Source organism: Micropterus salmoides, unplaced genomic scaffold (genome assembly GCF_014851395.1).
Source record: "Micropterus salmoides isolate LMB-PRFRI ecotype aquatic unplaced genomic scaffold, ASM1485139v1 Ms_hic_scaffold_10, whole genome shotgun sequence".
Classification (NCBI taxonomy): Eukaryota; Metazoa; Chordata; class Actinopteri; order Centrarchiformes; family Centrarchidae; genus Micropterus; species Micropterus salmoides.
Window position 1 is genome coordinate 17,568,411 of NW_024040041.1, and position 14,147 is coordinate 17,582,557.

At 41.4% G+C, this 14,147-nt stretch overlaps 2 protein-coding genes across 5 annotated transcripts in view; one reads left to right on the forward strand and one right to left on the reverse strand.

Annotated features, from left to right (window-relative positions):
• arhgap17b (Rho GTPase activating protein 17b) overlaps nucleotides 1–8,767 on the reverse strand; it is a 22,773-nt gene extending 14,006 nt beyond the window's left edge. For 3 of the 4 annotated variants that reach the window (XM_038699642.1, XM_038699650.1, XM_038699655.1), the window contains exons 1-2: nucleotides 8,411–8,767; nucleotides 4,304–4,343 (exon numbers count right to left, since the gene is read on the reverse strand). In XM_038699642.1, coding sequence (XP_038555570.1) covers nucleotides 4,304–4,343; nucleotides 8,411–8,463 — 93 coding nt within the window. In that variant the 5' untranslated portion in view covers nucleotides 8,464–8,767. The remainder of the gene's footprint in view (nucleotides 1–4,303; nucleotides 4,344–8,410) is intronic. The other variant, XM_038699662.1, reaches the window with a different exon arrangement.
• Nucleotides 8,768–10,382: 1,615 nt separating this feature from the next.
• aqp8b (aquaporin 8b) lies at nucleotides 10,383–12,409 on the forward strand. Its single transcript, XM_038699916.1, has 5 exons — nucleotides 10,383–10,845; nucleotides 11,134–11,260; nucleotides 11,365–11,579; nucleotides 11,805–11,939; nucleotides 12,071–12,409. The coding sequence occupies exons 1-5, from the start codon at nucleotides 10,586–10,588 to the stop codon at nucleotides 12,111–12,113; spliced, it is 780 nt and encodes a 259-aa protein (XP_038555844.1). The 5' UTR covers nucleotides 10,383–10,585; the 3' UTR covers nucleotides 12,114–12,409.
• Nucleotides 12,410–14,147: the final 1,738 nt, after the last annotated feature.

Here is a 14,147-nt window from a genome sequence, read left to right on the forward strand (position 1 = left end):
TGTATGTCAACGCAGGGAGATGAAAAGGGGGAGACAGCACCTAGATGACAGAGGGATGTGACCCAGGACCAGTTCATCATGTGTATAATAATGCAGCGCAGTGAGAATACAGATGTTTCATAGAGGAGACGAGCATCTGTCTGTCACCGTTAACATGTGTCTGCAGTGTAGTTCAATCAATTCACTGATAAACTACAGAATTGTAGAGTAACAGAAGTCTGACAAGTCTCACGTTTCAGGTCTCTTGCAGCTCTTCTTGGCAGTGGCAGCCTAAAGGTTAGAGAAGTGAGCTTACGGTCGGTTCAATCCCCGCACCAGCAGGATAAATCGGGGTAGGAAAGGTTAGTTCGCAATTTTCACATGCTGATGTTGCACCCAAAAAGCGGTCAGTCATTTAAATATTAATTTCCTCTTCCTGTTTCAGTGTATATATCCCGCTGTGTCCCTATTTGCCACTGATTTGCTTCACTTTTATCCTCACTAATTCGCTGTTTTCTTTCCGGGCTGTCAAGCTCTCGCTCTTTCACTCACATACATACACGCCTTTCCTCCTCCCTCTTTCCTGCAGCTATTGCTCCATGCCAGACTACAGCTGAACTTGGCCTCCTCGCCTGGATCCAATTGATTCGTTCACCATTCAGTTGATCCCCAGCTCTGATTAATGCATGGAAGTCTAGCTCTATCTGCTGTCCGCTCAATTGGATCCAGACCTACAAAAACGTGTTGCCAAGAAGGAAAGAAAGATACTTGAGCGACTGCAGTGTGGGCGGTACGGCAGACTGGATACACTGGGAGATCGAATTGTCTCTGCCAAAATGTGTTTTCCATGAGTGTACACCAAAAGACCCTCAGGACACACACACACACACACTCTCTCTCTCTCGCTCTCTCTCTCCACTGAATTGTCTGTTTTGCACGATCTACATTCAAAAAGTCTCAAAGTTTAGCTTTCTTTCCTCTTTGTAACTTGTCTGCTTCTTAGAGCTATGATGCAGATGTCGTTATGACATACTGGCATAGATTCAATAATGAAAATCACTACTATAACCTCCTTTTAACATTGCCTGATGATCTTAACCTTCAATTAGCCAGTCTCACGTCTCATTTAGTGAGATCTGTCCTCGGGGGGAGAAACTCAGTTTAGTCATATTTTGCACAAAATGAAGTCATTGGGTTGAAACAGAGAAAAAGCAGGAGGACTCCCTGATCATAGGCAAAGACAAGCACACACACTTCCACGATTAACAGAACAGAGGCAATCCCTCCCGCCTGCCTCTCCAGTTTTGGAGCTGTCCAAAGGTTTACTGGCCATCTTTTTTTTTCCAGACAGCAATGAAAAAAGAGCGAGCTGACGACCTCTGACCTGCCACAGCAGAAAATGTGGAATGTTTGGTGAGTCACAGAGGAACCGGGCGGGTGGATACAGTTTTGTTTTCTGGCGTAGAGTTGCTTTGGCTGACAGGTTGACCTTGTTGGCAGGATGGCTAACTGTCTGGTTAGCTGATGACAGAGCAGAAACAGGATTCAAATGGAACAATAGTCATGTTTCTTTAAAGGAATAGTTTGACACTTTTGGGAAATACACAAATTCTCTTTCCAGTCTAGAGTTCGATCGATACTGCTCTCATGCCTCTCTACAGCCAGCAGCCTGTTAGCTTAGCACCCTGAATGGAAACCCGGAAACAGCTAGCCCAGCTCTGTCTCCTCTAGCAGCTGCTGGCTTTTGCTACATATAGCATACAGACATGACAATGGTGTTGTGAGAGTGGTATCGATCTTCTCCTCTTACTTTTGGCAAGAGAGCGAATAAGCATATTTCTCAAAATGACAAGCTCCTCAGCCCGGGTTATCGTTTAGCTTATTAGCTGGTTAGCTGACAGATAGCTGCATTACATGTAAGATATGAGTATGCCAGTAACCATAACAGTAACATTGCACTGTGTATCCTAAGTCGTATTCAAATACTGAGATATGGGACCAGTTCCAGCCTGACTCTCTCTCCTGTTTGAGGCCAGGCAAGTCTGAGAGCCTCCTCAACTCTCCCACTGAGGCAGGACGTGTCCAAACAAGATAAATGCCTTAGCCAATGCAAAGACTATGGAAAAATGGAAAAGAAAAAGACTACAACGACACCATGGAAAACAGAGTCAAATTTCAAGTTGGACGCTTCAGAGAGGGGGAGGGTCACAGGAAAAACTATTCTTTCTCTGCTCATGTTTAAAAAGAGGGGAAAACCTCTCCAGCCAGTGCTACTTAATTAAAAGGCCGAAACGGACTCACTGGCCTATGAATCAGTTAACTGTGAGCTCCACATTTTTTAGAGGTGATCGTAATCAGGTGCCATATCTGAAAACTGACTGAGCAGCATGTGTCCTGATAGTAAACCACAGACTCTGACAGGCAACTTGGAGCTCAAGTTGTTGTTAAGCTAAAAAGACACCCAAGCCACTTCCACTATGCTGACTGCCTGACAATCACATTCCTCACTGAGAGCTGGAGCTAAATGGAATGTCTAACGCAGCACAAAGCTCCCGTCGTTCGGGACGAGGACCAAAGACGAGAGAAAGCGTTCTCTGAAAGGGTTGGGTCGGTTTGTGCTCTGTGCTTTTGGGACAATGGTATATGACTAAATAACTATGACCACTGTTAAAGCAAAAGCCTCCATGATTTGTCTTGATTACAGCAAAACAACGGTCTATATGTATTTTTATGTTGTGTGATAATGTATGCGAACCACATGGGGTTCATAGTTCAAAGCTGCATGTCATAAAACACTGACTTCCATGACTGAATGCTTTAAACTTCACTACTACTTTTCCTTCCTCAAAAGCTCTTTTCTTCTGTAAACATGCTCGGCCTTATTCAGTCTCTCTTGCATTTGTTCACACTCTTTTCCTAGCAGTGATCTCACAGCTACACTACTCAGAGGATGGAGTACTCCCATCCCCCAACACACAACACACGATGCACAACATTCAGCCAGTATGCTTTCAAGATAACAGAACATTGCCAGGTTTCGCCTTGAGTGGAAAACCATGAGGCACTTTTCCCGCAGTGCCAAACCCCTGAGCTGGCGAGGCATTACTGAATGAAAAACTCCCCCAGTAAGGTTTTAATGCCAGCAGTTGTACTCCGAGACTGCACTGCAGAGAGACTTGGCATCAACAAGCTGCTAAAGCATGATGGCTTTAACAGAACCTTTGAGGAGAACTTGTAAGTCCCTCGATGACTTACGAATTTGACTCTACCCAAAAACATTTTTACTCTGAGATACAGAGGTTTAAACTAAAGTGGGCTAGACTGTGAACAGGACATAACACCCTTCATGGGTGACAGATGCGGAATTGCAGTTACATTTCGTGCCAGTGCCTGTGGGCAAAACACTGTGGCTGCTAGGGGTGCAACATTACAGTCAGCTCATGGTTGAGATGCTGGTTTCAAATTACAGTGTGACAACAAAAATCCTTAATTCTTCCTCTTAGGTATAAAATGTGGAATCAGTGTTTTAAACTTGGTATTTGTATAATCCATATCCCTTAGAAACTTTAAATTTCCAATAAATCATTTACATGAAAAAATTTATGAAGCAGGCTATTTTTTTAAAAAGAAATGTTTACTAAAAACGCAAAATGAGGGTTTAAGTAGGACTATTTTCATTATCAAGTAATCTGTTTTTTCTCGATTCACCATTTCGTCTATGACATGTAAGAAAATGGTTAAACAGGACTGTTTAACAATTAAACAGTCCAAAACCCTAAATACATTCAGTTTATTATCATACTTCACACAGAAAAGCATCAAATCTTCATATCCGAGATGCTGGAATAAGGAAATGTTTGGCATCCAGGAAGGGTCAAATCAAGGGCAACTGGACTTGACTGAAGACACTAGAAGACGTTTCACCTGTCATCAAAGAGGCTTTTTCAGTTCTGAACAAATGTTTGCCATTTTGCTTGAAAAATTACTAAGATTATTAATTAAATAACTGTCTAAATGAGAACGTCCTCCCAACAATAAAGGGTATAAACCCTGTATAAAAGTTGCATTTTACAATGTGAATGCAAAGCCAGTACACTCCCATCTCCATGCTGCTCACGCCTGGTTTATGAGAATTGCTGAGAATCATTAGTCACTAAACAATGCATATCGTCATGTTTTTATGGCTACGATGCTTATTTACACTCAAGTGTAAGTGGATGACCATTTAATCTGGTCTATACTGTGACACGAGATACAGTTTGTGTCTGAAGCCCCCCTGACAGCTGATGTAGGAGTAGAGACAGAAGAAGGATGTCATATTCACCGTTAGGAGGTCATCACTCAGCACCTCTGTTTTCTCAGCCCTGTTGTGGGAAACACAAATATGAAGCCAAAAGGTTAAATACTGACAACAAATGGAGAAATGAAAATACAGACATAGAAAAACACGCCTTCAACATACAGAGATAAGACACAACATAACGAGATCTGAGGATATGAGTTAAGGGACACACCTTAACCACCTAATTTGAATCAAATGTATAAATAAATATGTATTTGGACATGTCTCACTCTTCTGTTATTGGTAGGGAAAATGTAGTACAGTGACACAATGTGGTGTGCTCTCTTTTGTTACTGACTACCAATTGTATTTGAAACTAAACAAGACCTAAACTGCTTTTAAAACCCAGCTGAACTGATAACCACACAGGACCATCAGACTAAAGCAGAAGAGTCTATCCAGCCCAACCTGTCGGCAGTGTGTGCCTGAGGCAAAGTTACAAAGTGTTAAACATGTTTAAAACCACAATGAAATGTTTCTACGTTACTGGGTACCACTTGTACACACGTGCTCAACATGTACGCTCAAATGAACATCCATCAACGCTCGTCCCTGTGACTGTTTTCGACGATGGACCTCTCGGATTCCTCCACTCTGTCCAAATACACACATACTGTTGTGTCATCTCCACCTTGTTTGTTATGGCAACACGGAGAGGAGGAGGTGTGTGCGTGTGTGTATCTGTGTGGAGTGGAGGAAGGTGTAGCAGAGTCTGCAGAAAATAGGATAGTGACACTCTGAAACTTCTAGGAAATGTTGATAAAATGCCCAAAATTCACACTCCTGTAGTCGTAATCTGGAAGAAGATTCCCCTCTTTACACGTGGCCTCAAGCTCTCATAGCAGGTTTCTACACATTTCAGTGTCAGAGACTTAATCTGCTTCTTGGTTTGAATCTTGCTGAGCTAGTGAGCCAAGCAAACGAGCTCATCACTCACCCTGACGATATCTGATACAAATACACCAACGCGTGCACATACTACATCCACACACACACACACACAAATCCCCGAAGACCTCTTCCTCTACCAGAGCAGGCCCACACTATAGATTCAAATCTCGCCGGGATCAATTAGCCCTCTTCCACACAAGAGTTATTACCTAATGCTGCTGTAAGTTACACCCTACAGACACAGGCTTTACCTCGCTAATGCCTGAAATATCCTCACAGTTTATCGTAAAACGCCTTTGGCTGCTCTCTGCTGACTCCAGCTCGTACCATAGAGTAGAAATCTTTAGTTCAATAGACAGTTTTTCTTTATATGGGATCAATGATTTGCTGTTTGGTACTCTATTACAGACAGAACATGAACTATTGTGATGATCAATTAAGATGTTTTTTAGGCAAGTTTAGGAAAAATCTACTGTTATAAGTATCTGAAGAAGAAAACGATAGATAGATAGATAGACTTGTTCAGCGAAGGTTCTACTGTTTGTGCTCAGACATCATTTAACATGGGTGAACTTTGGTTTCTTTCTATTTTGAGGAAAAACATGTTATATTTTGATATTGGTACCTAAAATTTAGGTACTGTTTCACAATCCACAGCCAGAATACCTACACACTCGTCCACATGATCGTATTACACATTAGGCTTCGCTGGCTCACCTCTGAAGGAGACAGCAACATGAGAAATCTTTAGATTCCTATCAATATTGAATTAGCATTGATTTGACTGGAGTACAGCTTGACTCTGGGCAGCAGCTTTTGTTCTAAGAATAGACTCCCACAATGATGGAGGCCAGACCCTGAAAGAAAACCTGAAGCAAAACAACACAGAAGGCTAGAAGAGTAACTGTGTGTTATGTAAATGGGTTTTTTGGTCACTAAGCCGGTAAGATTTTGCATTAATGTATTATGTGACTGAGATTCATGAACACTGCTACCCTGCAAGCTTGTACCGCACAATGCACTAAAATCAAATTGTTCTTCCTCCCTAATAATCACATACAAATCAAACCAACTTCCTCTTTTATAAAAACACTGCTTTGTGGCTGCGTAACGTCCCCAGCCCCCTCCACTGTGTACCCGACAACAACCACAGAAATGCTTACGCCACAAAAACCCTCCATGCCCGGCCCTTCCTGTGCCAAACAAAGAACGACATCATCACAAACTGTCACTGGGGGGGGGGATTATGATCAATTGATGGACCTGCACCTTTATGATGATGTAACTTCATAACCTTTCCTCAATTTGTTTCATCAAACTAAAGTAGTCCTGAAATGATTACTTGATTAATTAAGTAGCTGATCGGATAAAACATAATTGGCAACTATTTTGTTAAGCGATTCATTGTTTTAGTCATTTATCAAGCAAAAGTAGTGAAAAAAACTATTTCTGATGGGATGATTTGCTGCTTGTCTTTGGGTTTTGGACTTTTGGTCAGACAAAACAAGACGTTCAAAGACGTCACTTGGTGCTCTGGAATAAAAAAAAAAAATCCAATAAAATTGGAAACTGATACTCCGATTAATTTAACATACACTGATTTGACCTTAGTGTTTACGGACTGCACAGTAAGCCAACTTTTCATTAAACACAATGCTGCTACTCTCAACTATTTATTCATATATTCAACATTAGGGGTGGGGGAAAAAAAATAAAATCGATACAGCATAGTATCGTGATATTTGCCATGGCAATACTGTATCGATACACGGACGCCAAGTATCGATATTTTATTATATAAATTGCAGATGGGAGTTTTAACTTTTTGGTACTAGAATAATAAAATCTATTGCTTTTTTAGTCCACTAGAAAACTTAACAGGACTATACAGAGGACTGAAAAAGTGATATGAACAAACAGAGAAATGTATCTTTTTAGATAAACAGATGTTGACAAAGTTTGACTTTAGGGACCTAATTGGAAGTTGGAAAAAGGTAATAATTGCAATATATCTCAATATATTTAAAATCGCAATAAAATCGAATCGCAACATAAATATCGTGATAATATCGTATCGTGGGGCCTCTGGTGATTCCCACCCCTATCACAATCCACTTTGTTCCAGTCATGCAGTGGCACAAATGGCACCAAAGCATTTCCTGGCATGTTAAACTATGTCCAGCAGGAATCCACAGTGGGCGTGTGCTTGCAAACACATCTGCCTCTAAATAAGCAAGCTGTCACTCTGTCCAGTTGAGTTTTACTGCTCTTACACAACATATGGAGATATGTATGCGAGTATGTGAATCCAGTGGCCACAGTCTATTGGTTGGAAAGTCATATTGAGAAAACATTATGGGAGACACTATTATTGCAAGAAAACCTGGAGTTGCTGCTGATAGAGAAGAGGGCTGGTTCTCTGGAAACCCCTCTGGGGATGGAGTTGAAGGCAGAGGAGGGAGGAGATGGTATAGATACTGTGTGTGTATAAACTAACAGCTAGTATCACAACACATCAGGAAATACATGTTTGTGTACAGTTCCTGGCCTACAACTGCAGAAAATAAAATGGAAAACATGATCTTCCACCTCTAAGCACAATAGGCAGGACAGACGTGAAAGGGGTTCTGTGTGCCCAGAAATATGCTTTCAGGTAAACCAAGACATTAATAAATCTAATTAGAGCTCAAACAATAAGTCAAATAATCAATTAGTCAACTGGAAAATGACTAGGCCACTATTTTCATAGTCAATTAGTCTTTTTTGTTATTCCCTCAAGTGAAAATGCCAAATATTTGCTGGTACTAGAAGATGAAATCGTGAGAATGTGCGGATCTTCTCAGTTTTAAATAATTTTAAAATGACTCTCTTTGGGTTTTAGACTGCTGTTCAGACAAAACAAGTCATTTGGGCTGGCACAACCTGTCATGTCGGTTTTTTTCTTAAAGAATGCCATAGGCTATACTACCTTTGCAAAAACTTGTTCTAAAAAAACTTAAATGTCTTCTTGAAATCACAGAACTGCAAGTGAGTGCTTTGCAAATACTTCATAAACTACCCAGGTATTTATTACGCAGACGCAGCCAAGCCCTTCCGACAGATCACAATGAAAGAGAGGGCAACACTGAGGATTGATAAATTTATGAAGAGCAACAACAGAGACAGAAGAGACTAACTGCATGTTGCTAAGACACTCACCTCCCAACAGTCTGGTTGGCGAGTTGTTTCATGCGATTAAACTGTTTCTTCATGTTTTTTTTTTATCCTCCTCGGCGTCTCCTGCGAGTCTGTAAAAGTTAGCGGCGCCTCAGAGCGCTTTCGTTCATCCACCGTGGATCAAAAAGTTGCGCTACGTCGCAGCCATAGTGGCAGATTAAACTCGGTGACATTGGCCGTCGCTGTTAAACGTCAGAAAGCAAAATGTCAGTTGAAACAGGCCCCGACGAGGGTCCGGATCCTCATTGCCACGAATGTCAGATTCCCGATCAAACTGACTGCTTTATGTGCAACCAGTGTGGTAAGAAGAAGGAAGTGCTTTTACTTCCCTACTGTAGCTGCACGGCCCACTGGTGACATGTGATACCTTAGCAAGCAAGCAAAAAAAGAAAAAGCATTGACTCAGCTATTGGCTTGTCATGGTCATGGCACAGTCACACAGGCCTATGCTGTAGTTGACTATAGAAAGTAGTTTTATTTATAGAAAATCTTTTAGCCTATAGCGTTCAGTGATTTAAAGTAGGTTTTCACGTGCAAGGAATTGGTATTTTGGTGCATAACGGTCACAATTAACACAGTCAGGGAAAGAAAATCAGCAAAAGTCAAGAAACTGCTAAGCTTATAAGGCAAATTGGAGAAACTTCACAAAAACTAAAATTATACCGACTACACTAAAAAAAGTCAATCTGGCTGCCAAAAACAGATAATTGACTCCACTGATCCAGGATCAGTCTCAGTGAATTCATAGTTGGTTAAATGTCTCCAGGGAATGTGTTTTAAACCCTGGAGCAGCACTCTGGCGTTCAGAGTGATCTGCTGCCACCTTGTGGCTGCTGCTCTGTCATGACAAGGGCCCCCTCTGAAGATCAATCGTTGGTTCATTTCTGTCTTATGTTAACAGAACACTATAATGAATCTTAATATCAGAAGAAAACAAACCTATTTTTTCAGTTATCCCTAGTAGTAACTGAACATACAGATCTTTTTGGTTCTGTCTGCTGAGATTTTATCATATCCACCTCTGAGATTTGTTCCGCCACCCAAATACAATGGTGGTGAATATAATTTTCGGTCTTCCTACATTGCAGGAACCTCAGAGTTGTTGTTGTTGTTCATGATATTCATGCTCATAATGGCTGTAATCCATCATGCCTTTTCAAACAAAGAGCACACCTCTGCCTTATCTGTCCTATGTAGCCTATTATTAGGGCCAATGTGTAGATTGCAAAGGCATTCCTATCTGAGCAGCAGCAATGTCAGGGGACCTATGAACTCTTTTTGTCCCTGTTTTTCTGGGAATCTACTCCTCGTTAAACTATCATACTTCTCTTTGACATTAGCACACCTCTGCTTTCGACGTCTTGTCACAAAATACAGCTTAGAATTGTGAAAGTGTTTGAGGTCTGCATGTTTCCAAAATCAGCAGTACATTTGATATTACAAATTGCCCACACACTGACAGAAGTAGCAGGAGGGCCTCTGAAATTGCAAAAAGAATCCATTTAGTCCACGTGCAAAAGTGATGCTGGCGTGCTGACCTTCACCAAAACGTTTTTGTGAGATTTTTTTACATTGTCGTCTTTGCACATAGAATAAACTGATTCTTTTGTATCTTAAGAGCATGTTCTACTTTTTCTGTTAGTGTGCGGGCAATTCATCTATTAAGCATACACACTTTTGTATTCTCATGAGCTTGGTTATATACCAGCACTTGTCACCTGGTGTGATCCAAAGCTCTGGCAATTCAGTGTGCTTGTTTTATTTGTTGCTTGTCTTTAACAATGGCTCTATTACATTTGAATGTTAAAGTCACATTCTGACTCCAAATTGGAAAATATCAGGGCAGCGCTCATCGACCCAAAGGATCTTCAGGATCTCATCTCTCACCATCATACAATTATACATTTTAACTTAAGTCAAAGACTTTGTTCTTGGGTAAAATGTTATGTAATTAACAAACTATCCAAATTATCTATATTAATAAGAAAAAGAGTAATTGAGTTTATGACATGGGAGTGGAGCAAGTCCACCAGACTCTAACCTTACACACCAAAGTCTGTGTGATTAACAGGCAGAGAGATATGTGTATGCACACATTAGGGCAGCGCACTCAGTGTTACATCCTCGGCTTTGACCACCAGACATCAAGGAAGACTCATGGCTGGCGAGGAGATGGAGATGGCTGAAGTTGGGACGTCTCTTGTGTCTTCAGAGCCCAAGCTGCCACCAGCCAGACCTCGGAACAAATTTGAAATTTTATTTCAGCCCTGTCTGGGCGAGCTGCTGGGAACTACGTTCTTTGTGTTTATCGGGTGTGTGTCGGTCATAGAGAATGTGGAGTCCGCCGGGAGGCTTCAGCCAGCTCTGGTGCACGGCCTGGCCGTGGCTGCCCTGGTGGCTTGCATGGATAAGATCAGGTGAGGGTCAACTTCAGTGTTTTGTTTATAAAACAAATAGTTTATACACATTGTACATATTTGTTGTGCTGTACAAAATGCAGCACACGATACGTCTAATTTTTTCTGGTGACTTTACTCATCTGTGCAACTGAAAATTCATTATTCTTTCACATGCTTTAGACAAAGAGCCATCTGAACAAATCAGTCCTGACTACCCATACCGTTATTCATTTAATCTGTGTTAAACTGCTTAATTTTATATAAATGTTTTATATAAAAGTTCTCTCCCTCTTCTCACCTCTCCAGTGGTTCCCATTTCAACCCCCCGTTCACTCTGGCCATCTATCTATGTGGAGGGATGGAGTTGAGGATGGTGGCCCCATACATTGTATGTCAGTTGGTTGGAGGGGTGCTTGGAGCCGCTATGGCAAAGGTGAACCTGTCTCAGTTTTGTGTCATTAAAATATCCACTCTCCTCTATGTACATAAAAATGAGACCTCTTTCCAGCTTAATTACGTCTGAATTGATGCCAACAGGCAATGACCTCAAGAGAGAACTTCGCCAAAGCCCACGGGGCTGCGTTTGCTCTGCTGCAGCCCGACAGTGAAATAGGAGGCGCTGTGTTTGGAGAGGTCGCCATGACCTGCCTGGTCACCATGGTGGTGCTGTTGGGGGCTGTCAATGCCAAGACCAGAAGCCCCCTGGTGCCATTTACGGTGAGCTGCGCTGTTATCATCAGTATCTTGGCCGGGTGAGTAAAAAGTTCATTTTTACAATAACGTTCTGTTTTGGAAGAATGAGTGCCATTTTGTAGTAGAAGTCTTTATGTGTATGACTTGTCCAAGTGAAAGATTTTTTTTAAATATGACATCTTCTTTACATTTATATAGCTACAGTACATCTCACATATGACCATGGGATCTCATGTTTACAGCAGCGATTCATTTGAATATCTCGTACCTGTTTGTTTTGTCAGTGGAGACATATCTGGCACCTGTCTGAACCCAGCCAGAGCCTTCGGTCCAGCCATAGTGAGCAACTACTGGATCCATCACTGGGTCTACTGGGTGGGACCCATCGCAGGAAGCCTAATAGCGGCTGCACTGGTTCGGTAGGTGCAACACAAATTGTACGCTTTATACTTTAAAGGATCATTAAGTGTAAAGGATCCATATTTTTGATTGATGCATTGATAATAAAGATTTATCACTGACTGAACTAATTGTTTTCCTGTTTTTGCAGACTCCTGCTTGGAGACAGGAAGACTCGAGTCATTATGACTTGAGGTCCTGTGTACATGAACTTAAGTGGGATGAATCATGAGATAATCCCCTAATTTTGTTCCACTGACTACAAATTGAAATGTACGTTTGTTTGTTTTTTGTGTGTGTAATATGTTGGAGTTTGGAGAAAAAGCCTGTAAGCTTGTGCAGGATGTAATTATGCTTATCTAAATGGTTGATTTAATATGACACTGGTCCTGCCACACTGCTGTGGGTAAAGTTAAACAGAGTTGTAGATAATTAGTAAACTGAGTTAACTTGTCTTTCTAGTTCAGAGAAATAAATTCTGGTTTTGTCATTGTAATGCCTCAACGCTCTGCTTTATTTACAACCACAAGGACATAAGAAAATCTTGTTTTCAGCCAGGTGCATGAGAGGTATGTAAGTCAAGACAATTATATGTACAACTTTATAGAAAAAAATCTCTAACTCATTACCTTTTGAATTAAGACAAACATTTAAAAAAAAAAAAGCTTGGGCCAAAATTCAATTACTTCACATTTTCAACCACAAATGCTGCCCACTGTTAAAAGAGACCAAATGGCAATCTTTTCAAAGCCAAGAGACATCTCTGCTTCAGCTTTGTGCGCCTGGTACCCTGTCCCTGGTCTCTATAGCCCGAGTAGTGAATGCCTGTTCGACACTGGAGGGTGTCGTGCTGTTTCCATATTGTACCCCTGGGCCTCCCCACAGCAGTGGCCCACATGGGAAAGCAGGCCAGGCGGTGGGATAAACCAATTACCCCCCAGTCTGGGTGGACTCCTGCCGGCACACCACGCAACAGCTCTGGGCCGAGCCCTCCTGGGCTGGTTTCCCTTGAGAGCCTGCTGGAATTCCCAGAGATGAGAATTGTGTGTTCTCAAAAGCCTGCAGAGAGGCTATATTTTGCTTGGAAATTTGACATGGTGGCCCCCTGAGACAATACTGAGGGAGGAGACTTCAAACTGGGCTTCTGTAGGATGGAAAAAGCTTGTGGAAAGCATGATTTTTGGGTACCATTAATCAAAATAAGCTGGTTTAGCTCCCTTTAACCATGTCTTACATACATATACACCTCTGGCTACACACAGAAAAAGTTTTTCATATTACCGCTGATTTGTGAATATTTAATATATTGCAGGTTTTATCACCCCACACTTTGCGTTTTATATTTCTTAACTGTATTTTATCCCCCGGTGTTTTATTTGCTTTGTGTTGTTTTAATTAGTTTTTTATTTTATCAGTTTTTTTGTCTGTAAAGCATTTTGCAACTTTGTTAAGAAAATAGTTACCTAAATCTAGATAAATTCAAAGTTCAAAGTATGTTGAGAGTATTGGACACATCTTAAATGTATGGGGTGCTTTTAACTGAAACTGAAAGACACGAACTGCATACAAAGAGGAGGATTAGAGAGAAACATGAAAGATATAACGAAAATATAGAGAAGAAATACATGAGACAACAAAAATGTGGACTGAGTGAGAGTAAAAGGCATTCAGGGACACAGCTTCTTGGATTCATGAGCCCTGATGGTTTCTAGATGACAGCAGCCGTGACAATGGTCATTATGTCTGCCTGAAGCCTTGTCACTGCAGGGCTATTGTGTGGGCCCCATTCAACACACAGTCATTTACACTTTCATTGGCAGCTATTTAGTCCTCATAAAAAGTTCAACACACCAATTTGTGAGCGCTGCTCAGCCAAGGAGAAGTGTGGAATAGGCTAAGAAAGCAGTTGCTTTAAAAGTCAATTAATTGTTCCCCTCTTCTGGGAGGGGCCGAGGGGGAGGACCCCAGGCTTTGGGGCCTCACATCTGTCCATTTGTCTTCTAGGGCTGTGATGCAGGGGCCACACAACTCAAAAGAAATGTACAATTCAGTCTGCCCAGAGCTCTGGCCATACAAGGAGATTTTTATTTCATTTTATGGTAGGGCTTTCCTATTATAATAAGAATCTGACTACAGGGGGAAAAATGGGATGCAGAAGGAAAAGGGCCTAGATAAACTTGTAGGGCACTTCAGAATTAAATCCATTTCTCCTGAAAACGCATAAATTA